General features: G+C 33.7%; 1 protein-coding gene across 3 annotated transcripts in view; it reads right to left on the bottom strand.

Annotated features, from left to right (window-relative positions):
- Positions 1–26,082, bottom strand: part of Zdhhc20 (zDHHC palmitoyltransferase 20) — a 78,677-nt gene that overhangs the window by 23,146 nt on the left and 29,449 nt on the right. For all 3 annotated transcript variants that reach the window (XM_026394925.2, XM_026394924.2, XM_026394926.1), the window contains exons 2-7: positions 23,585–23,611; positions 19,638–19,741; positions 13,335–13,455; positions 4,700–4,769; positions 3,510–3,542; positions 2,643–2,763 (exon numbers count right to left, since the gene is read on the bottom strand). In XM_026394925.2, coding sequence (XP_026250710.1) covers positions 2,643–2,763; positions 3,510–3,542; positions 4,700–4,769; positions 13,335–13,455; positions 19,638–19,741; positions 23,585–23,611 — 476 coding nt within the window. The remainder of the gene's footprint in view (positions 1–2,642; positions 2,764–3,509; positions 3,543–4,699; positions 4,770–13,334; positions 13,456–19,637; positions 19,742–23,584; positions 23,612–26,082) is intronic.

Here is a 26,082-nt window from a genome sequence, read left to right on the forward strand (position 1 = left end):
TACTGCATTTGGCTTTAAGAGCTGCCTTTTTTTTTTTTTTAATACCTTTATTTATTTATTTTTATGTGGTGCTGAGGATCAAACCCAGTGCCTCATTCAAGGTGAGCATTCTACCCCTTGAGCCACAATCCCAGCCCTAAGAGCTGCTTTTTAATAAAAACTTATTTATTTATTTATTTTTAAGGAGACTGGATTTTGCTCTGTTGCCCAGAATTATGAAAAACTCCAGGACTCAAGCAAACCTTCTGACTCAGCTTCCTGAGTAGCTAGGACTAAAGGCATACTATGGTGCCTAACTAAAAGAAATTCTTAATTTTAATGGAGTTCAATTTATACATCTTTTCTTGCATCATTAGTGGTTCCTATATTCTATTTAAGAAATGTTCATACACACCAAGATCAATAAGAAATTATTTGCTATATAAATATTTCAACCTACCAGAAAAAAATGGGCAAAGAACAAAAAAGAGATTTCACAAAAAAGACATGCTAATGGCTAGTAAACACATGCTCTTAGGCATATGCAAAATAAAAGGAGTTTTTATATCTTGTTCATAAATTAGCAGGCACTAAATTGAATAAAGGGAGAGGATAAAGATGGAATTACGGGACAGATATGGCTTAGGAGTAGTAATGCTCTGAGGCACAATGAATTGGAAAAAACAAATTCAAAGACATTTACTGAATGCTTTCTATCTCATCAAATATTTATACTAATTTAATCCTCACATCAATTCTATGAGATCAGTATTACTTAAAATTTTAATAATAAAAAAATAAACTAAAGTTTAATTATCTTAACTGGCTAATATTTACTGAACATCTGCTGTGTGCCAGGTAGTACTCTATATCAATGAATGGAGGAAAAAAACCAAAAACACCTTTTTTTCTTTTTTGGTATCAAGGATTGAACCCAGACATGCTTAACCATTGAGCCATATCCCCCCAACACCCTGGGGGGGGGGCACTTTTTTTTTTTTTTGAGACAAGGTATTTAAATTGCTTAGGGCCATACTAAATTCCTGAGGCTGGCTTTGAACTTTCTATCCTCCTGCCTTAGCCTCCAGAGCCACTGGGATTACAATTACAGGTGGGTACCACAGTACCTAGCAAGGCAAAAATTCTTGCTTTCATGTATCTTAGATTATAAAAGATGTTTGTATTTAAAGTAAGCCTGTTTCTTTTTCTAGTATACTACTTTGATTCTATGTTTAATAATTCAAAGATGACATTAATTTTCCTACCCCAGCAATTGATAGGTTTGTATAGGTTTTGTTCCCATTATATCAGATAAACATAGGAAGAACAATGTAACGAAAATAACATGACATTGATTTGAGACATCTTCATCATATCTATGTTGAAAAAAATAGCAACTGGAGATTAGGAACTAGGATTCAGCAGTGTTAAAGCTAGGGCTGAGGCGTGACTGTGAATGCCACAGAAGTACACATGACCACCAGGAACAATTAGAGATAATCAAGAATGTAGCAGCTAGGGATGGAACCTACATTTATGGGAGATGAGAGAAAAGTGATATAAATAATAGCAAGAAAGTTAGAGGTTTAAATGAAGGGAGAGAGTTTTATTGTATTTTAAAATCATTTCTAAATTTTAATAAATAGTACATGAACAAACAACAACAACAACAAATCAAACAATGCTAAAAAGCTATCACTGGAAAATAACAGTTTTCTACAGCACCGCCAACAGGCAGCACCTCTTCACATTTCTGGCATTTTCCCCCCACCCAAAGAACATAATTAAATACTTTAAAATATTTAAACTTTATTAATTATTTTAATTAGATTGCTATCTGTACATTGTATACAAAATTTAATGGAAAACTGTAAAAACCATGTCTCTCTTTCCTTATTGTCCTTCCAGAGGCAACTATCATTAGCAACTTTATCTATCTATTTATTTATTTATTTTTGGTGGTGCTGGGGATTGATATGAGGCCAACACTCTACCAACTGAGCTATATCCCCAGCCCCTATTAGCAACTTTTTAATGCTTTCTTTCAGAAGACAGTATATGCTTATATTTATTTTCATATATAAATGGGAGCATACTGTATGTGTTCTTTTGGGGTCTTTTTCCCTCCATATAACACATCTCAAAGATCACATCATTTGTCATAAAGAGCTTCTTTATTCTTTCTTAAGCTATACTACATCCTCTGTATAGATACATAATAACTTAATTAGTCCCCTGTTGATAAAACATTTGATTATTTTCAGCCATTTGCCATTTTTAAAAATGGTGGAAAATTTATACAGACAGGAAGCATGTTAGTGGGTGCCTGTAGCTGAGGATGCCACTTTTACTGTAAAACTGTAATAAGTCTCATTAAGTCCAAGAAAGGCAATTATTTCCTTAAACTTGATATGCCTTTATTACAGTGTGGTTAAGTACAATTTGGATTACTAAAAGAAACTCACTATTTGTGGTGTAACGTACCTTTACTTATGAATAAATGTGTATAAAAAGGTAAACTGTAGCCCTGCCCTCTATACCATTATAAATTCTAGCTAGTAAAATTAATTATATCTACTTATAATGAAGAATAAAGTAATTCTTTAAAAACCCAACACCTTAAAAATATTTAATATATGTTTTAGGATAGAAAAAAGACTTACCGTCCAAAATTTTATAAAGTACTCTAAAACTGATATAGCCACGTAAAGGCAATATATTAGGGAATACAATAAAAACAGCATGAAGAATTTGTAATTAGAAAATCCCACACAGTTATTCACCCTAGAAGAATAAAGAAAGTCACACTATAAAAATAAGACAAAACACAAATTCATAGAAATAGAAAGATTCTAGAATGGAGGTTGTGAAGGGGAAGAGGGTGAAGGAAATGGGGAACTGGTTAATGAGAACAGAGTTGCAATTTTATAAGATTTAAAGTACTGGAGACTGTACAACAAGGTAAACACTAATGAAATATCTACTTAGGTATAACATGTTATTTTCTCACTTGTGAATAAGAACTAAATTCTTTCAAGTGGTTAAGACAGTAAATTTTATGTTATGTGTTTTTTGCCATAATAAAAAAAAGATAAGTCAGAACACTTAAATTATTATTACTTGGAAGTAGCCATTTGTGAAGCAGGAAGCAGTATCTTAACTATGGATATGTGTTTTTAATGAATTCTAGAAGAAATACAGGATTTTAATGTTAATTCTTAACACACTAATTTTGGGGGTTAATAACATTAAAAAATATTTTTAAAGAAAAATAGATAAATAATGTCCCTATGCATATAGGCAAATATATAAATAGATCAATCATAATATCTGTAATTAAATTAACATTCAAAATATAAAATACTGGGGCTGGGGGTGTAGTTCAGCAATAGAACATATTTGGTATGCATGGGACCCTGGGTTTAATCTCTTAGCATCAAAAAAAATTGAAATTGAAATAATCATTCTAAAAATTCTCTCCTCCCACCTTTCCACCCTCTTATGCCATTTCCTCCATTTTTTATACATACCAAGGACAGTGATGATCCATCTTAAGAATACATCTAAGAAACAAATAAACATAAGAAAATCCATGCAGAAAAATTCCCTATTTTGTCATAATTTTATTTTATTTGACTTAAAAATTTCCCTTTAAAACTGTATCTTAGAGAACCAACAGAGAAACATCAGGGCAGAGATAATTTCTGGTATGGCTACAAGTACTTCTATGGTAAGAGGTCATAAATTTTTTACACTGGGAAGTAAGCTGAGAATATCCAGTTACACTGTATCACATTAAATGACATTTTGCAATATATCAAAATACATTCTATTGTCATATATAACTAATTAAAAAAAGAAAAAAATAACATTTTAATATTAGATCTGAGGAAATACTTTGATTATTAGAGAAGTCCAGCTTGAAAATTTGCTGAAGGAGATAAAATGGAAAACAGATTATCCCTTTGTTATTTAAACATCTGCAGGTCATAAAAATAAAACTTTAGAATCAAATATGTAAAAACATTAACAGTGATGGGCTTAGACATGGTTATTTTTTCCATGTTTTATAAAACCCCAAATTTGCCCTTCTATTGGGATACATATTTTGTTTGTATAAAATTAGACTATAGATCATCTCAAATAATACAATAAATGAGTAATCTAATACCTAGAAAGTTAAGTAGTTTGTCTAACTAAAAGTAAAGATTAGTGTGATTCCCATTTAATGATCTTTCTTTTAACATACCACCTTCTCACTTATGTATTAGAACTAAATTCTTTGAAATTTTTCCAGTTAAGATGTTAGGATGATAACTGAAAACAACTGTTAAGTTATTTTGGTGTTTTTTTGGTTTTTAATATCAACATCAATTTAAAAAAGAAAAGAAAAGAATCAGAATAATCTTTCTAATCCAGGAAATAAAGTTTCTTTCTCAAGGGGATTATCAACTATTTGCTCATCAATATTACCTTAAGCACAAGCATAGAAAGCATACTTAAAAAAATCCTACAAACTAGACATGAAGCTTATCAAAAATTACTTCTAGGTATATTCTAGCTTATATAAATATTTTTGTTAGTTCTCTGTGCATAGAAAATAAAGGGAGAGGATGAAATGCTTTGAATAAGTATAAAATATGAAAAAAGTTCCCTCCTCTCACTTCTATCACCAATATTCAGTGCTAGGTTTAAATAAAAGCAAACGAGGAACACTTACTTGTCACATGCTGAGCAGTGATGTGCCCGATCAGGTTTAATCAACTGACATTTTTCACAATATCTGATAGCTACATGAAAGAAAAGGAAGATGCTGAAGAAGGTACGAGCTTAACTAACTTGAACACAAATCTTAACATTTTAAAATGAAAAACTTTGGGAAATCAACAACTAATAATTTTAACCTAAAGTAAAAATGGACTGGAAAGTTTCTCAAATGAAAATGTCAAGAAATAGAAAAGAACCTCAAAACTGTGTTATCCCAGCAGTTTTCAAATTAAAGTAAATCCAAAACAAATGTTAAATGCAGAGGTAAGCAGTGCAACTAGTACAAAACTCAGATTTACTAAGTCCTAAACCCAGTGTTTTTCCTACTATACCACAATGTCTAAGGTAAAATATCAAATTTATATTTTAAGGCATTCTATGGAACTTGGGTTTTGAAATTCTGAAACAGCTTTAATTAAAAAATATATTTTTTCTGTCATCCCTAATTCCAAACAGAGAATACATTTTTAAGAAAAAACTGTTTCCCACTAAATTCTAATATATGCTACTATTGCCCAATTCATACATTCATTCATTCAAGATACTGAGCACCTTCTAGCTGCCAGATATTGTTCTAGGCAAAAATTTCTGCCTTCCATCATAAACATACATTGGAGAAATGTATGGGGCTGAGAAAACTGGAAATCCATATGTAGTAGATTGAAGTTTAACCCCTATCATCACCCTGAATACAATTCAACTTAAAAGTGGATCAAGGACCTAGGCATTACACCCAAGATTCTGCGCCTACTAGAAGAAAAATAGGTTCAACTCTCCATCATGTTGGTTTGGGAAACGATTTCCTCAATAAGAGTCCTAAAGCACAAGAAGTAAAATCAGGAATCAATAAATGGGATGGTATCAAACTAAAAATCTGCTTCACAGAAAAGAAACAATCAAGAACGTGACAGAGAGCTTACAAAATCTTTGCCACCTGCACTTCAGATAGAGCATTAATCTCCAGGATATATAAAGAACTTAAAAATTAACACACATACACACACACACATCAAAACAAACACACAAACAACCCAACAACAACAACAAAACAACCCAAGGGGGCTAGGGTTGTGGCTCAGTGGTAGAGCGCTTGCCTAGCATGCGTGAGGCACTGGGTTTGATTCTCAGCACCATATACAAATAAATAAAATAAAGGTCCATCAACAACTAAAAAAAAATATTTAAAAAAACCCCCAAATGACCCAATCAATAAATGCACAAAGGAACTGAACAGGCACTTCACAGAAGAACTACAAATGGTCAACAAATATATGAAAAAATGTTCACTATCTCTAGCAATTACAGATATGCAAATTAAAACTACACTGAGGGCTGGGGATGTGGCTCAAGCAGTAGCGTGCTCGCCTGGCATGTGTGCGGCCTGGGTTCGATCCTCAGCACCACATACAAACGAAGATGTTGTGTCCGCCGAAAACTAAAAAGTAAATATTAAAAAAAATAAAAATAAAAAAAAAACTACACTGAGATTTCATCTCTCTCCAGTCAGAATGGCAATTGTCAAGAATACAAATAATAATAAATGCTGGGAAGAATGTGGAGGAAAAGTGGGTGCAAACTGGTGCAACCACTCTGGAAAGCAGTATGGAGATTCCTTAGAAAATTTAGAATGGAACCACCATTTGACACAGTTATCTCACTCCTTGGTTTATACCCAAAGGATTTAAAATCAGCATACTACAGTGACGCAGCGCCCTCAATGTTTACGGCAGCTCAAGTCAACAAAAGATAAGCCATAGAACCAACCTAGGTGTCCCTCAACAGATGAATGGGACCGAAAGCATTATACAGATTCAATACAATTCCAATCAAAATCCCAATGACATTCCTCATAAAAACAGAAAAACCAATCATGAAATTCATTTGGAAAAATAAGAGACCCAGAATAGCCAAAGAATTCTTTAGCAAGAAGAGTGAAGCAAGAGGCATCAAAACACCAGACTATATTATAGAGATATAGTAATAAAGAAAATGGCATGGTATTGGCACCAAAATAGACATGTAGACCAATGGTACAGAATAGAGGACAAAGAGACAAACCCATATAAATACAGTTATCTCATACTAGACAAAGGCACCAAAAACATTGGAGAAAAGACACCCTCTTCAACAAATGGTGCTGGGAAAACTGGAAATCCATATGCAGCAAAATAAAATTAAACATCTACCTTTCTTTCACCTTGCACAAAACTCAACTCAAAGTGGATCAAGGGCCTAGGAATTAGACCAGAGACTCTGCACCTAATAGAAGAAAAAGCAAGCCCAAATCTTCATCATGTCAGCTTAGAACCAGACTTCCTAACAGACTCCTAAAGCATAAGAAATAAAATCAAGAATCAATAAAATGGGATGGATTCAAACTAAAAAGCTTCTTTGCAGCAAAGAAAACAATCAAGAAAGTGAATGGAGAGCCAACAGAATGGGAGAAAATATTTACAATGCGCACATCAGAGCATTAATCTCTAGGATATATAAAGAACTCAAAAAACTTAACACCAAAAAAACCCCAATAGGAGCTGGGGTTGTAGCTCAGTGGCAGAGCATTGGCCTCGAACACATGAGGCCCTGGGTTCAATCCTCAGCACCACATAAAAATAAACAAATAAAAATAAAGATATTGTGTCCATCTACAACTAAATAAATAATAAATAAATAAAAATAAAAAATAAAAAACCCAAATAATCCAAGTGAGCAGACACTTCACAGAAGAAGAAATACAACTGATCAACATATATACGAAAAAATGTTCAACATCTCCATCAATTAGAGAAATGCAAATCAATATTACTCTAAGATTTCATCTCACTCTAGTCAGAATGGCAATTATCAAGAATTCAAGCAACAATGGGTGCTGGTGAAGACATAGGGAAAAAGATATACTGATTCATTTCTGGGAGGACTGCAAAATTTTGCAACCACTTTGGAAAGCAGTATGGAGATTCCTTAGAAAATTTAGAATGGAACCACCATTTGACCCAGCTATCCCACTCCTCAGTCTATACCCAAAGGCCTTAAAATCAGCATACTACAGTGAGGCAGCCACCTCAATGTTTATAGCAGCTCAATTCACAATAACTATACTGTGGAACCAACCTAGAGGCCCTTCCAAAGATGAATGGATAAAGAAATTGTGGTATACATACACAATGGAATATTACTCAGCATTAAAGAAGAATGAAATTATGGCATTTACAGGTAAACGGATGGAGTTGGAGAATATCATGCTAAGCAAAGTAAGCCAATCCCCCAAAACCAAAGGCCAAATGTTTTCTCTGATATGTGAATTCTAATCCATAAGGGGGGGAGGGGTAGGGCAAGGGAAGAATGGAGGAACTTTGGATTGGGCAGAGGAGAAGGAGGGGAGGGGAGGGGAGGGGAGGGGAGGGAAGGGGGTAGGAGGGAGATGATGTAATGAGATGACATTATTATCCTCTATGTGGGGATGACTGCACAAATGGTGTGACTACATCATGTACAACAAGAGAAATAAAAAGTTGTGCTCCATTGTGTAAAAAATAAAATTAAATTTAAAAAAACGATGAACAGATAAAGAATCTGTTGTATACATACATAATGGAATACTACTCAGCCTTAAAGAAGAATGATATTATGCCATTTGCTGGTAAATGGATGAAACTGGAGAATATCATGCTAAGTGAAATAATAGTCCTCTCAAAACAAAGGCCAAATGTTTTCTCTGATATGTGAATGCTAACCTACAACAAGGGAGGGTAGGGAGGAGAAGAATAGAAGCTCATTGGATTGGATAAAGGAGAATGAAAGAAAGGTAGGGAGTATAGGGCTAGGAAACACAGTAGAATGTATTGGACATAACTTTTCTTTGCTCATATATGAATACACGACCAATGTGACTTCACATTATGTACAACCACAGAATGGAATCCTAATTGGAATGGGTTGTACGCCAAGTATGTAAAATATGTCAAAAATACACTCTACTGTCATGTATATCTAAAAACAGTAACAATAACAAAAATCTCTGCCTTCATACAATTTACATTCTGTAAGACGAGATGAGGAGCCAGGTGTGGTGATACACATCTGTAATCCCAGCAGCTAGGGAGGCTGAGGCAGGAGGATTGTGAGTTCAAAGCCAGCCTCAGCAACATCGAGGCACTAAGCAACTCAGTGAGAACCTGTCTCTAAACAAAATACAAATAAAGGACTGGGGGTGTGGCTCACTGGTTGAATGCCCCTGAGTTCAATTCCTGGTACCCCTCTCCCCAAAAAAGATGAGGAATAATGAATAAGTTAAAATAAATAGTGCATTAGACAGTGGTAGCACAGAGAGCAGAGAAGAGGAATGGTAATTTTAGAAACATCTGAGAAAACTGAAATTGAAGTGAGTTCAAAATTGAAAAGAAACATATTAGTAAGTGAGACATATTACTATCTGGGAAAAAGGGGATTCTAACCAGAGCCTGATGCAGGAACATGCTTGGCCTGTTTGAAGAAGAGTGAGGAATAGAGATGTTCATCATAGCATTGTTTTTATTAAAACAAATAATTTGATTTAGAAAAATGGTTAAGCATTTTTTATGGTATATCCATACTGTGAAATACTATGCAAACAAACATTTTCCATACAAAATACATTTATTTTCCATTAAGAAAAACATAGCAGGCTCAAAATATAGTCACTCATATTAAGTAAGGGTTCACATACCAAAGAGAAAGGCCAAGTGAATAATAAGATCAGGATCAGAAATCAAGTATCCTATTTTCCCTTTCTCCTATATCCTCCACTAAACAATGTGACATTGTGGAAGTTGTAAAATTAACTGAGCTCTGGGTGGGAATAAATCAAATAGATCTTATAAAACAAGGATTGATGATGGATTTCCAAGTCTGAATTGAAGTAAAAGTTCTTGTCAAGGATGGCTTAGAAGAATGATAATGCCAAGGACAGAAATATAGCAGAATTTAGGTAGGGTGGGTGGGGGTAAAGGGTATTCCTTTATTCATTCAATGAATATTTAGAGAATTTACATGTGACAAATATCACTAGATGGCTAGGGGAAAAGGTGAACAAGTCAGACTTGCTTCCCACCCCTATGAGACAGCTAAGTTGCTGAGGTTGGCCTCAAACTCACAATCATCCTAAGTAGGTTTTAAATGGATGAATTTGGTTTTACATGAGTTTGAGTTTGGATAACAGGTCATGTAAGAACAGCTATCCTTAGAAAGATGGAAATATAAGAATGGAACTGTAGTTCAGTGAGCCACAGATAACTGAATTCAAAGGCACATGTCAAGGTGAATATGAAGTATAGATAATGGTTACTGAATTCTGTGGGACCGAAGTTTGCAGTTCTCCACCTGCCCCCTGAAACAACAGAAAGAATATAGCTAGATCACAGGGTGTTCTGTAAACATGTAATCCTTGTGTATAGCTGCAGCTTCACCCTTTGCCTGGCACAAAGCCAAGGTTTAGAATGTTTGTGTTAGTATAAGATGCCTGAATTTGTTCTAATTAAAGAAGAAAATTATGAGGCACAATAAATGAATGATCACAATACTGTAGTATCAGAACTCCATGATTAAAAGTGATAGCTGAAAGGACAGTACAGAAATAAGAATAGGAACAGGGCAACCTTGAGAAGTAGAACATAAAAACTGGGAAGAAGCAGCATTTAGGACTCATTTCTGAGTAGATGACAGTATGTCCACTTGGCTCAAAAAAGTACAAAGAGGAATTCAGTGCAAAGTCCCTCCTATCCCTGAACTTGATCCACAATTGCCCTTGCATGAAAGCAGCATCAATAATTTTACTAATCTCTGGTAAATGAAAGGTCCATTTCCTTCAATATGCATTAGGTCTATAATAAGAAAAAAGAAGAAATTCCTTCAGAGTTTGGAATTCTAGACAGTAAAAATGTAGCATAAAATAGTATTCAAGGGAGTGGATTCCACCGAAAGTCAGAAGAGAGGATATAAAACCCACTCAGGGACTTTGGCCACCTTACTATGCCTTATTTTTTTTTTATCTCCAAAAAGGTGTTGTGCAAGTACAACACCTCTCTCAGAGTTGTTAAAGTGCTTAGCACAATTCTGGTGTAATAATGGGTATTATTTGGGCTAGAAGAAAGCCATTATATAATTAATAAATAAAAAGTGGTAAAGTTTTAAAAGCAAAGTTTTAGTGTTGATGGCTCTTTACTTTTAGAAGTACATGTACTTCTCTGAAAACAGAGAAGTACATGTACTTGTTATGAACAGGATTTTCTGAAAACTACACTTACCCCAAATTTGCCTATGATCTCTGGGATTCATTAATTATCTGGAATCTTGGGTTCAAAATACCTTGTAGATCTATAACTGCTAATAATTATTGTAAACCATATTTTTCAGAATTAAATGTAAAAATGTAGCAAAATGTAATTAAAATTTGAGATAATTTACTAGAAATATTTACTGAAAGTAAAATCTGCTGAAAATTTATTATTACACACCAAGATATATACTCTATTTCACATACATGAAAAAGCTAGAATTGGATCTGCAGTCCATGTTATTATTATTTTTTATTTATTTTGGTACTGGGGATTGAAACCAGGGTGCTTTACCACTGAGATACCTCACTTCTTTTTATTTTGAGACAGCTAAGTTGCTGAGGTTGGCCTCAAACTCACAATCATCCTAGTTCAGCCTCCTGAGTTGCTAGGATTACAAGCATGTTCCACTGAGCCTGGCTTCAACTTTTTATCCTATACCATAATATATTAGTTATGTAAAAGGGACAGTATTTAAGTGCATTTTAAAAAGTCAGTCAAATAACCCCTTCTACAATTTTAGCACTTTAAACATCCTTGAGTCATAATTTGTCATAGCTACACAAAAGTAAAGATCCTTCTAGTTCTCCCTAGAGTTAGAGCACCTGGATTTAAATCTGTTTTTTTTCCCCCCAATATACAGTCTATATGACTATTATAAAATATAAGCTGTCCTCTTAAAATTCCTGTGCTAATCCAGGAATATTAGAAGATAAAATTATTGGATCATGAGAGTTGTATCCTAATTAGTCCATCCTAGTTTGAACAGACTGATAGTAATTGTAGTGAAGTGGGGCATGGCTGAAGGTGGTGAGTCACTTGGGATATGCTCTTGAAGGGTTCATTTTCCCTGTGGCCCTTTCCTTTTCTGTTTCTCAGTTACCACATGCTGAGTAGTTTATAGTTTTCCTCCATCATACCCTTCTGCCATGATGTTCTGACTCACCTTGGGCCCAGAATTGATGAGGATTTGGCTGACCATGGACTAAAACTCTGAAACTGTGAGCCAAAAATAAACATTTCTTCCTCTAAATGTTCTTCTCAGTTAATTTGGTCACAGCAACAGAAAGCTGACTAGCACAATGATCTTGAACAAGTTACTTCAACTGTCTGTCTTGCATGAATTCAGTTTGATGATACTGCAGTCATTCTGAGTTCTAACTACCTTGACTACCTCAGAGCAACTCTAACTGGTTTTCCTGAAGTTTCCATCATACTATAAATAGAAAAAAACATTAGTAGTATGTAAAGTTTTACAACTGGTCCAGGTGCCTGGAATGTGCCTGACTCTTAACATTAGCTTAAGATAAACCTGGTACTTTCCACCTTGGATGAAGTCACTTTGGCACAGACCAATAATACAAAACCCCCCATTCTTGACCCAACCTGTAGGGATCCACTTGATATTGCAGCTACCCAGGACCATGCTTCTGTCACTTAAATTCCCCAATAAACTGCAATCTGGATCTGCAATCCCAGATCTGCCTGTTTTCTTCAATCTTGTAGCACTTTGGGACTAGTACTCATATAGTGGGAATAGGTTGTCCAGAAACGGTGTCTTAGCTTCTTCATCTGCAAAATGGGGACTCTGGTATCTACCTTATAGGGCTATTGTGAAGTTTACATGAGTTTATATGTGTAAAGCACTTAGAAAATTGTCAAGTTTTTAATATCATCTAGTATTTGAACAAATTGATGAAGTATATAATACAATTTTTAAAAACTTTATGTATTTAAATGATCAGCTTGGCTACTCAAAATAGACTCCTATCATGAGGCTAAAAATCTTAGAAAAGAACACTGTTGTAACAGGCATGTATCTCAATGGAGACAGCACTGCAGAGGAACTCACAGCTTCATTTTAGAATACCAGCTTTTATAATCTTGAGTAGGTTTCTTCCCCTTCATATCTTTTACTTCTCATTTTTAACACATTCCCTTTTTGTTTTTCTTTTATTACTCGGTGATGACACACAATAGTCAAATTCAAATCAGAATTTCTAAATGACAGTTTACTAGGAATAATAACTGAGATTGAGTCTGGAGGAAAAAATAGAGAAAATATTTTACATTAAAGTGAACACCTTAAAAATTGTATTAATATATTCATATATTCATCTATATCTGAAATATAAACAGAAAATCTTATTCCAGCAGATATTGCTTATGGTAATCATTATATATCCACATAATAGTTAAACCATAAAACATATCCTGTCAAAATAAACACATTTGAAAAATCATTTGGAAAGGAAAGCTTAAGACCGTTTTTCTTACTTCTTGAAGCTGATGTGGTATAGATAGGTAAGTCTCTTGCTGCTCTTCTCAAAATTTGTTGTTGTCTTTCATGGCTGAATTCCTTTTCATAACGCTCCTTGTCAGAATTGGACAAGTAGAACTATAAAAAGAAATAATTATCAACCCATCAATATTGTGTTTCATTAAGAGAAAACTTACCTTCAAACTGACTTTCAAGTGTATTTTAATAAAACTACATAGATTAAAAAATATTTGCCTTCCCTATTAATAATGGCAAAGAAAATAAACATACTTCTGCATCTTTGCTTTTTATAGATAAAAAATTTAATTTCCTTCATCAAAAAGGCTTAGTACACTTTTTTTTTAATTAATAAAAACTTTGCTGTTTAAAAGTTACTGTCAAGAAATTCTATATTTTTGGAAGGACATCATAAGATTACTTTGGGTAATAACTGAAATCACCAACATGGAGTAACAATAATTTTTGGCTAAAGGTCATAATGAGTTAAATCATTCATTTACTATTTTTAGTCGTTCAGAAGCTAAGAAATAGTACTACTTTCTTCAGAATTGTCAGAGTATCAAGGCAATCTAACTCTCCTTTGCTCAAGGGAGATTCCTTTCCTTTACTGAGTTATTTCTGGTATTCCTTTCCTAGTGTTTTTCCCCATGATGTGGTCAGCCTCTGGTTCATTTTTTTAAATAACATTTTCTCTACCAACTAATTTAGTTGTTCTTCTTTTCATATGCTATCCCAGTATTTTAAGGACTACCTCCTTTTATGTCTTGATTTTAATGTAATCAAGGAAAACTTTGAGTTTCTACCAGTCTATTTCAGATTTGCTTTTGGCTTGAGACTTGCTTTAAATCATATTTTATATTTTAAATAGTAATGTTCCTCACTCTGTATTAATTTCTTTAAAAAGCCTAGGGAATCATAACTGGAATTTTACCTCTGCATATTTGTTCTACTCACTAACTCAAATACAAAACTTCCCTGTCTCTTACCTGGGCATAGTGGAGCACACCTATAATCCCAGCAGCTTAGGAGACTGAGACAAGAGGATCGCAAGTGAATTCAAGGCCAGCCTTAGCAACTTATCGAGGCCCTAAACAATGAAGTGAGACTCTGTCTTAAAATAAAAAATAAAAAGGGCTGGAGATGTGCTCAGTGCTAAAACATACCTGTGTTCAATTCCCAGTACTAAACAAAACAAAAATACCTTCCCTTACTCTTAATGCCCCAACACTGCCACTAGTTATTAGTTTAATAACAGTTATTTAGTTTAATTGACTGTTGTGTTATAAATAAAGCAATAGCTTGTCATAGTAGAGTTGGGAAAGTTATGATTCAAGAGGGTTAGGGAATTCTTTGAGATTTCAGAATTATTGGCATATCTGACATTAAAATGCAGGTCTTCTGTGTTCCATTCTAGTATATTTTCCTCACATAAAGGTTCTGGGTTTTTACAGATTGTTACCAGATCTAAATTAATAGTATATTTTATGAAGTAGAAGAGTCTATTTTAGATTACCCTGCTTGGCTTTCACAATTAAATGAACAGAACAGAAAGCAGTCAGAAAAGATTCACATGACCCCCAAAGACTTTAGAGACCACTTATCAACCACCAACTACCAGGCAGGGAGCTTCAGACATTTCTGACAGATTCATCTGGTCTTGAATACTTTTGGAGATAGAAAGAAAATCATATGGTATAATGTTAAAAATATACTTGGATAGGAAAGGGTCTGATCAAATTTTAGTTTCCTGTAAAATCTCAATAGACTCCCCTGGAGGAATCCATTCCTAGACTGTGGTAGTTATCTCAAATCTCCACTTGATACATTTTCTTCCACTTGACAACCATTCCTTCTCCTTAATAATTAAGGATATAAAATTTAAATCAAATGAAAATTTCTAGAGATATCAGAATTTTAATGGAACAAAACTAAAATTAAAATAGATTAGACTTTTGAAATTGGTACTGAAAGTCTTATTTTTCATTCAAAACTGCCAAACATAATTCAAATTACAAATGACATCACTATCTTAAATTCCGAGTTCAAATGGTTCCATTTAAATATGTGTTAGGCAATAGCTAAATTATGAAACCAACCTAGGTGCCCTTCAAAAATGAATGGATAAAGAAAATATATACACAGTGGAATATTACTTAGCCATAAAAATGCAATTAAGGGCTGATGTTGTAGCTCAGTGGTAGCATGTGTGAGGTACTAGGTTTGATCCTTAACATCACATAAAAAGAAAGAAAGAAAGAAAGAAAGAGAGGGAGGGAGGGAGGGAGGGAGGAAAGAAAGAAAGAGAGAGAGAGAGGGAGGGAGGGAGGGAGGGAGGAAAGAAAGAAAGAAAGAAAGAAAGAAAGAAAGAAAGAAAGAAAGAAAGAAAGAAAGAAAGAAAGAAAGAAAGAAAGACAGGCATTGTGTCCATCTACAACTAAAAATATATTTTTTAAAAAATGCAATTATGGGTGCTGGGATTGTGGCTCAGCGGTAGAGCGCCCGCCTCGCACGTGCGAGACCCTGGATTTGATCCTCAGCACCACACAGAAAAATAAACAAGTGAAATGAAAGTGTTGTGTCCAGCTACAACTAAAAAATAAATATTAAAAAATGCAATTATGGCATTTGCCGATAAATGGAGACTCTCATGCTAAGTGAAATAAGCCAATACTCCAAAACCAAAGGCCGAAGGTTTTCTCTGATATGCAGATGCTAACACACATTAAGGAGAGGTAGAAAAGAACAGAAGTATTTTGGATTAGACAAAAGGGAATGAAGGGAAGGGCAGAGGAAGAGAATAGCAAAGGCAGGAGAATGAATCAGACATTACTTTCCTATATTATATATGAATATGACCAGTGTAACTCCATATTCATGTACAACCACAAGAATGGGAAGTTTTACTCCATGCATGTATAATATGTCAAAATACATTCTACTGTCATGTGTAACTAAAATGGTACATATGTGGTACAGATATGGTACATAATACTCAATACCCATTGACTGAAAAAATTTAAAAAAATGTTTTATAACTTAAACTTTCCTAAATATTTAGTTATTTTTTTAATATCCAATCAATTCCCCTAAAACCAGATATTCCAAGCATTGCCGTAACCTCAGAGATAACACCAATCTCATAGCTTTATAATTACTTCTAAGGCACCATCTCAATCAGCATACTGTAAACTTAGAAAACCTTAAATTCCTGTTCTTGGCTGTCACTAGGGCTTTATTTGGTTGGTTCCTGAGAACTGAATAATTAACTAATTCAACATTTATTGAATCTGACACTAAGTGTCAGATTGTGTCTGGGGGAGGTACAGTGGTGAATACAATGGAAATACCATCCCCCTCACAGAATTTACATTTAATAAGGTGATAGATGTAAGTAAAGAGGCAATTACAGTGCCAGATGATAAGTTCCACAATAAGGTAAATGGAAAGTGTACAGCAGAGCCACCAGATAAAATCTTGGGCACTTATGTAGAGTGCATAAAAAGGCTTAAGGTCTGGACTGAATGCTAAATGGATGAAAAATGCCAAAATAACAATCAAAGAGGAATACATAACTTTAGAGAGTATTTATTATGTGGTAGACATTGTCTTAAGAACTGTACATATCTAGATAAATACACATATATATAACTAATTTATTCAATTCTTACATTCTGTGGGGTATGTACTACTATTACCCTCATTTACAGAGGAAATTCAAATTCATACAGCTAGAAAATGGCAGAGGTACAAGTTAAATCTGGACAGTTTGGCTCCAAAATTCAGAGTTCTCAGCCTGTATACTATACTGCTTCTCCAAAGTCTTACAAATTGTTTTCCCTTTCAACTTCCTATTTTCTATAATGGGAACTGTTTTCTTTTTACACATGCTATGTTTTCAACAGCGACAACTACTAGTAATTGATAAAATTAGATCCTTTTAAATTTAGAGTTAAGAAATGGATGGTATTTTGTAATTTAAGTTTAAGGATTGACTAATAATTACCAAAATGTCTAAAAAATATATTTGAAAAAACACTTGGGGCTGGGGATGTGGCTCAGTGGTAGAGCACTCAACTAGCATGTGCCAGGCGCAAGATTCAATACTCAGCACCACATAAAAATAAATAAATAAATAAATAAATAAAGGTATTGTGTCCAACTTCAACTTAAAAAAAAAAAACAAAACCTTAAGCTCAATTTATGGCTGACTTTAACTCTTAGAGCAAAAGTAAAATAAAAATATAAGCTAAGGGGCTGGGGATGTGGCTCAAGCGGTAGCGCGCTCGCCTGGCAGCGTGCGGCCCGGGTTCGATTCTCACACCACATACAAACAAAGATGTTGTGTCCGCCGATAACTAAAAAATAAATACTAAAATTCTCTCTCTCTCTCTCCCTCTCTCACTCTATCTTTAGAAAAAAAAAATACAAGCTAAGGACTATGTTTTTCTACTAACATTGAACGTACATGTAACATTATATATCAGTTCTATTCCTAGGGACCTATATAAAAGAACTATAATGTATATTTTCCATAAGACATGTACTAGGATATTTAAAGAAGCCCTATCTGTAATAGCCTAAACTGAAATCCTCCCTAAATGCCTATCAATAGGAGACTTAGCAAATAAATTTGTATTATATACCACAATTAAACAACAAACAATCATGAAAATAAATGATCTACTACTATACACACCGACATAGCTGAATCTCACAAATAAAATGCCAATGAAAGAAGCCAGACATACAAGCATATATTACCATGATACTATATATATACTATAACATGATTCTATTCATATTATGGACAAAATCAGGCAAACTTCATCTATGCTATCAGAAGGCAGAAGAATACTTTCTCACAATGTGGGTGGCTGGAAGGAAGCATGAAGTGACTGATGGGGTTCTGGGAATGTTCTGCTTCTTAAGAGTTGGGGATTACACAGGGGTATTCAGTTTGTTAAATTTCACCACATACACTTATGACATGTATACTTTTCTGCATATATGTCCTCCACTAAAAAGTTAAATAGAAGTTGATACTATTTTATATATTTTTATATAATTTTTAATGAATTGAAAAATTTAACATTCAAGGAAACAATATTACCATCATCATCTAATATCTGAGTACTAATCATGTGGCAGGTACTATGTTAAAATTTTTACTTGGATAAACCTCTCTTAATCCTCACAAACATTCTATAGAAATGGGTATAACTGTTAGCTCCATTTACTGATGAGAAAATTGGAAACTCAGGGAAATTAAGTAATGTGCTAGAGTACAAAACAAATTCAGATAATTCTAACTCTAGAGAATATATTAACCATTTTGCTATACTAAATTTTCAGTGAAGAATTAAGTTGGATACATCAAGACAAGAGAGAGCCAGGCACAGTGGCACACACCTGAAAGCCCAGCAACTTAGGAGGCTGAGGCAGGTGGATCCAGAGTTCAAAGCCAGCCTCAGCAATGGGGAGGTACTAAGCAACTCAGTGAGACCCTGTCTCTAAATAAAATACAAAATAGGGCTGGGGATGTGGTTCAGTGGTCAAGTGTCCCTGAGTTCAATCCCCAGTACCAAAAAAAAAAAAAACAAAAAAAAAAAGTAAGAAATATTAGAAAATGTTTATCTATATTATATTAGTTCAAGTGGAACCTCTAATTAGGAGGAAAAATTAGTCATAGTATGGTGTGCCAAGCAAGAGCCTAAACAACTTTTTCCTATAATCAAAGTACTTTCTTTAGTTCAATGTATTTATTCATGCCTAAGAAAATGTAAATAAATGTGGAGGTTTTTTTTTTTTTCCCCTTTCTTTTTTTTGGACCAGAGATTGAAACCAGGGGCCCTCAAATCCATGAGCTACATTCCTAGTACATTTTATTCCTTATTTTGAGACAGGTTCTCACTAAGTTGCTGAATCTGTCTTTGAACTTGCCATCTTCCTTCCTCAGTCTCCAGAGCTGCTGGGATTACAGGCATGTGCCACTATACCCTGGGTTAAATTTCTAAAAATCAACTCTACTTCCCTACTCAATTTAATGACTTTTTTACTCAATAACATAATTATTTAAGATACCACAGCATGTGAGGTAAGTATTATTACAGCTAAGCTATGTCAGTGAATGGTATCTGAGAGTAGGTTGATGATTCACATTCACAGTACAGAGTTACCAAAAAATTTTATGAATGGAAACAAAACAAATGCATTATGTACAGTTTTAACATAGGTAACACAAGGGAAAACAATTCCATAATCAGTTAAAGCATTTGGTAATTTACCAACATTAAATTTACCTCTTTGGAGGGGATAGCGGGAGATGTGAATACTGTCATCCAATAGGACCACACAAACATAACAAAGAACAGATGGAAAGCCACAAGGTAAACAACGGTCTTTCCTGGTAAATAAAAACAAATAACATTTCATTGAATTCAGGTGAAAACAGGAAAAAGCATTACATTAAAACACAGTATGTGGGTCAGGAGACCTAATCCAATAAAAAATTTAATTAAGACATACTAAAACATCAAATATATAAACTCTTTTATCTTTATCATGTAATATTATATTTGAAGAAATATTCTGTTCCTGAATTTAAGGACTATCAGACTGGTTTACAAATAAAGACCACAGCCAGAGAAGAGATTTGATTTTATAAAGTTGCTGAGGATTTGAGCTAAAAAAAACTTCCTTTATTCGCTATATTTCAGTTCTCCCTAAACAATAATTTTAAATGACTTAAACATTATTTAAAATGATCCATCACTATTAAACATTAAATCCAAGGAACTATAAACTGAAAATAAATAACTTATAATCCCCAAGAATAATAAGTAAAATTGAGTAACTTAATCCCTGTATTATTTGCAAAACGTATTCTAAATTTCATTTTGCTGTTCAACATAGGCTAGTAAGAAAAGTCACTCTAAATTTCTACCTTAACTGTTTCCCAAGTGGATGTAACATCTTTATCTCCAAATGTTAACTCGATGATATAACTTCTAAAGCTTTTTGTTGTGTTCTGGGAGTTTTTCTATTTGAAAGAAGTAGAACTAGTTTACAATAAGCAAGAGCTATGTACCAGGTAGCTGAACTGTTTTTCAGTTTGTAATGCAGCAACACAAACCCACTGAAGATAACAAAGTATAAAGTGTAAAAAGTCTGAAATTCTACTCATTTTTAAAGTTCAGATCAAATAGTATTTCTTCCACAAAAAGTCTTCTCCATTACTTTCAGAATTCATAGTTACGCTGCATTTTTCCAATCCATTTGCTTAGACTTCAATTAAAACCCCTTTTGAATAAAGTTAATTGCCTAATACTGATGAACAAATATATGCAAACACTTACAGTAGTGCCTGGTACATAATAAATCCTCAACAAATACTGGCTATTATTATCATTACTGTCCAAGTATCTTAATTCTTATTATAAAGCTAGCACTGACCTTCCTTTTCTTTTAGTCTGAGATTATTTTTCCTTATATTTTGGTTTTAAATAATGTTCATTCTTTTTAAATTAAAAAATAATAAAACTTGACAACCTTATTAGAACCCAGCCTTTTTTTTTTTTTTTTAATTGCACTGGTTCATTTCAGACACTGGACGCTGGGGTCACACAGCTAATTGATGCAGGGACCTAAGCCTCAAGTAGCTTCCCTTATCTTCTGGGTAATCAGTACAATTATTTTCAACTCTAATTTCTTCTCACTGTTTTCACTGCCAGTGCCTACGCTGCCCATCTCATTTGGATTGCTGCAAAAGTAAAACTGGTCTCCTTGCTTCCTGTCTCTTGCTTACATCTTCACAGCTAATGCTAAATGTGTTGCTCTAGTTTCTTTTCCCCCTGGACTCTGAGAATTCCTAGAAAGTAACTCCATCTGCGGGGCCAATGCATCCTAATAAAACTCTGGGATTTTATAGTCATCATATTCAACTTTTGCTACTCAAATAATCATTCCAACCAACTTAAAACACATATATTGTATGCTTTATTTCCAATCCTCACAGTAGTCTTTTACAATATTTTTTGAGTTCATAAACAAACAGTGAGGTTCAGAGAATTTAGTAATTTGTGCAATGTCACTTATTTACTAAATGATAATGCCAGAATTCAACCCCATATCTGTTTGATAAGAATCCAAGGTCCTTTTCATTGTCATCCCTGAAACAGAATTCTCCTCCACTTTTTTTTTTTTAACCATTATCTAAATGGTCATTCTACTTCTGAGCCAACATTTGCTGCCAAAATAAAACTCTTAACTACAACTTCTTTCTATTTTAAAGTGTGCTCTTTTCACTTCTGCTATTATTATTATTGACAATGAAAATTCTGGCTTCTCAAAATCTGCATTTCTCTATGCTTTCAGCACCCTCTAGCCCAAACCAAAATATAATGAACCCAAAGGACTCCAAATCATCGTTTCATTTGTTTTTTCTTTGGAAAAACATGAGGGAGCTTAGGCTTCTATTGTGACACCAACTATGAGGCCATTTATCAACTTACTCTCCGTGTTATCTTCACATAGTTTATTTTTTGCCTGGCCCCCCTATTCAACCAAGCTTGTCATTCCTCATTTAAACACTGTTATATAGCTTAGAGACAAATAGCAACACTAAGGTCCTCAAACTTCTTAAGCATTTACTTACAACTAAGATAGGCATGCAAAAAATATTCTTGAAATATTTTAACATTTAATATCTTTTTACATATTTCTGATCTATAGGACAATAAAGCAAACAGCTTACTTTAAAATATATTAATTCTCAGTTAAATAAAAAATAGATATTAAGTCTGTAGTACAATGTTTGGAATATAATAAGTATATAAAGATGGTAGTTATTAAATTATAACCAAGTAAATATAATATTCTTTATTATGTTAAAAAATGATAGAGACCAATGCTTTTAACTGAGTTCAATTCATGTGATTGTTAATAATTACTTGTATAAGCTATTGGTTACAAATAATAAATAGGGTAAAATTTTTGTTAACTAAGCATGTTAAAGCTCAAAGAAAAAATCTGAACTTATCAATCAAAAGACTGGGTTCAAAAGTCAACCTAACTATAACTGTAACCTATAATTCAAAAAAAAAACAAACATAAAAGTTTATAACAGGATTGTTTAAGAGACATGGTAAAAATAACCCATACTTTCAATATATAGGAAATAATTCTGATGTAACCGATAGGCCTACCAAGATGGACTCTGTTTCTTCCGTTACTGAAAAATTAGATTTAAGGGCAAAAATTTGATTTATATGCTTAATATCTAATTATCTCCAGTAACAAGAATAAATCTTTATTCATAATTTCTAACTGTCCAACTGTTTAAGAAATTCTGTTTTTTTCTATTAAAATTAATTTTTATTTTGAAATTTGATCCTCAATGGATTTCTGAAGTTTTCTTTTATTCTGGCAAAAGTGTAAGAAAGAATTTTTTCCCTCTAAGTATTGTCTCTTTGATTATTCATTATAAAAACTTTAATTTCTTTGACTCATAATACAATTTACAAACTTATTATTACTATTATTATTTCTAATTGGTCTATTCATTTGAATCATGCCTGCATCATCAAGGAACAAAATGTGCCCTTCTGAATAATCTGATGCAGGATTTCTCAAAATTACATGTGTATGAATATCCCTTTGAAACCTTATTAAAAGGCAGAATCTGATTTAATGGATGTGGAATAAAGTCTGAACTGCTCACACATGATGCTGATATTGTTTTATAGATCACATTCTAAGAAGCAAGGATCTTGGCAAAACCTTAATTGTTTATGTGACTCATTAACAATTTATAATCTTAAAGCATGGTTATTTTACTAAATATCTTTGAGTAGGAAAGTGCTATTTTCAACAAATTTGTAAGCAAGAATACCATCAATGAGATTTAGTCATAATAAAAGCAGAATTCCCTCTCCTCAACTAAAATTCATATTAATAATTTAAATAGAGAGTTCTGAAGAACATACTACACAGATTTCAAAATTTACCAAAAGAAGTTTGAGTTCTAGGAGCCTTACAAAATAATGGCTATCTCAATTTATACAAATAATACAAAATGAGAATACACCGAGTGGGAATAAACCCAATACTGCATCTCCTTTAATTACTTAAAATTTAAATATACAAATTTTCTTTTTGAAAAGCAAAAATAAGTATTCATTACTAAAAACTATGAGGAGTGCAATTAATATACTATAAGTCTTAAAATATAATACTATAAGTGCCTTACCAGTTTCTTCATTTCCAGAAATAGTAACTAGAATAGAAGAAAAAAGAGTGAATATACTTTAAACATTTTGTACATAAATTTAAATTCAAGTTGAATATTCATCTTAATATCATTTTCATAAACTTCAAAAACATTAAAATAATGTTCAAAAATTTTTTAATATTTATTTTTTTAGTTTTAGGTGGACACAATATCTTTATTTTATTTTTATGTGGTGCTGAGGATTGAACCCAGTACCTCACACATGCTAGGAGAGCACTCTACCACCTGAGCCACAACCCCAGCCCATCAAATTCTTTATCATCAACATTACAGTTACTTAAGAACTTTGTCAATTTTTTGCGGGGGGAGGGATACCAGGGATTGACTCAGGGGCACTTGACCACCGATCCACACCCCCAGCCTATTATGTATTTTATTTAGAGACAGGGTCTCACTGAGTTGCTTAGCGTCTCAAAATTGCTGAGGCTGGCTTTGAACTTGTGATCCTCCTGCCTCAGCCCCGCAAGCCACTGGGATTACAGGCACGCGCCACTGCACCAACTTAGAACTTTGTTAATTTTAGGTGCATTAACATAGTTATAGCTATGACATTTTCTTTAGCTCTTTGCTTAATGAAACCTTAAGAATGAACAGAACCATCCTCTATGGTACTCATAACTTATTCACTAGTCTGTGATGCACCTCACCAACTTCTTTGTGAAGACTATATTCAAGATAAATTTCCTTTTTAGGAAAACTGATGCTTGGCTGGGGTTGCGGCTCAATGGTACAGCACTTGCCCTAACACATGTGAGGCCCTGGGTTTGATCCTCAGCACCACATAAAAATAAATAAAATAAAGGTATTGTGTTCAACTACAACTAAAAAATAAATATAAAAAAAGAAAACTGATGCATATTAATTATATTTAGGGGTACACTGCAATAATACATATATATGATGAAGAATGATCTCAAATCAGGGTAATTAGCATTTCCATCTCCATCTTCTTATACATTTATTATTTCTTTGTGTTTAGAGCCTTCAAATTCCTGCTTTACAGTTCTTCATAAAACATATAATGGGTTGTTGCAAACTATAGTTATCATATTGTGCTGTAAAACACCAGAACTTACTTCTATCTAACAGTGTTTTGGTATCTGTTATACAATGTTCCTCTCTTCTCCCTCCCCCTCTACCTTTTCTAGCTTCCAGTAATTACAATACTACTTTCTTCTTTAAGATTAACTTTTTTAGCTTCTACATGAGTGAGAACATGTTTTATCAAATTTCTTTTTTTTTAAGATCTTTATTTTGTTCATTTAGGTTTTTTTTTTTTTTTAATTGTGGTACTCAGGATGAGGCATTCTAGGCAAGCGCTCTACCACTGAGCCACAACCCCAGCCGAGACAGACAAATTTCTTTTTTGACAGGAATAAAAAGTAGAGGAACTTATTCCTATAATTTTTAGAGTATTTTCTCTAAAAGCTAGGCACAGAAAAGTTAATTTATTATCTACCGCTTTTCTGCATTTTCCATCTTGTATTACTATTTTTTTTTAAATACCAGGGACTGAAAACCAGAGGTGCTTAACCACTGAGCCACATCCCCAGCCCTTTTTAATTTTTTATATTTTGAACAGGGTCTTGCGAATTGTTAAGGCTGGCTTTGAACTTGTGATCCTCTTGCCTCTGCCTCCCAAGTCATTGGGATAACAGGCTTGTGCTGCCATTACTGGTTGTTATTACTATCTTGATGAATACATCTAACAACAACTTCAGTCTAACCCTGACAATTCGGGAAATTATTATTTTTTCTTTCTTTCTGGATGGTCCAAAGTTCTAATGATTCTAAATCTATTTTAAATTTGTCAATTCTTCTTTAGTCCCTACCAATGCCTTCCTCAAATGCAACAGCTATAGCATCTTCCCACTATCAGTTTAATACGCCCTTACCATTAGCAAATAGGATAGTTTGAATACTCTTCAATACCTGAGTCACTTTCAGAATAAAGTGCAAAATCTTCAGGGTAGCAAACATTACAGGTTTGCCATAATCTCTATTGCTTTAGTCTCATTATGCCACACAATTTTATTTTCTATTTTGAGCAATTTCCTGAAGATACCAAGCAAGTTTACAAATGTGCTACCCATTTTCAGGGCTACCCCCCACCCCCAATATTTTATTAGTTGGTGGTGGACCTTTATTTATTTATTTGTGGTGCTGAGAATTGAATCCAGTGCCTCACACATGCTACGCAAGCACTCTACCACTGAGCCACAACCCCATCCCCTTCAGGGCTCATTTTGAATACTACCTCCTTTGTAAAACCTTCTGGAGATCCTCTTTAGGCAGGAAAAAACACTCCTTTGTATCACCACTGTTCACTCTTCCATGTCAGGCACACTTTATCACTTTACCATACCATCTCTCTCACTTTTTTTCCCCCTGATTACTGGTGACATATTTGTCTCACTCTACTAAAGAACTAAAGTGTGGAATCATACAGTAGAACA

This window comes from Urocitellus parryii, chromosome 2 (assembly GCF_045843805.1).
Source record: "Urocitellus parryii isolate mUroPar1 chromosome 2, mUroPar1.hap1, whole genome shotgun sequence".
Taxonomy (NCBI): Eukaryota; Metazoa; Chordata; class Mammalia; order Rodentia; family Sciuridae; genus Urocitellus; species Urocitellus parryii.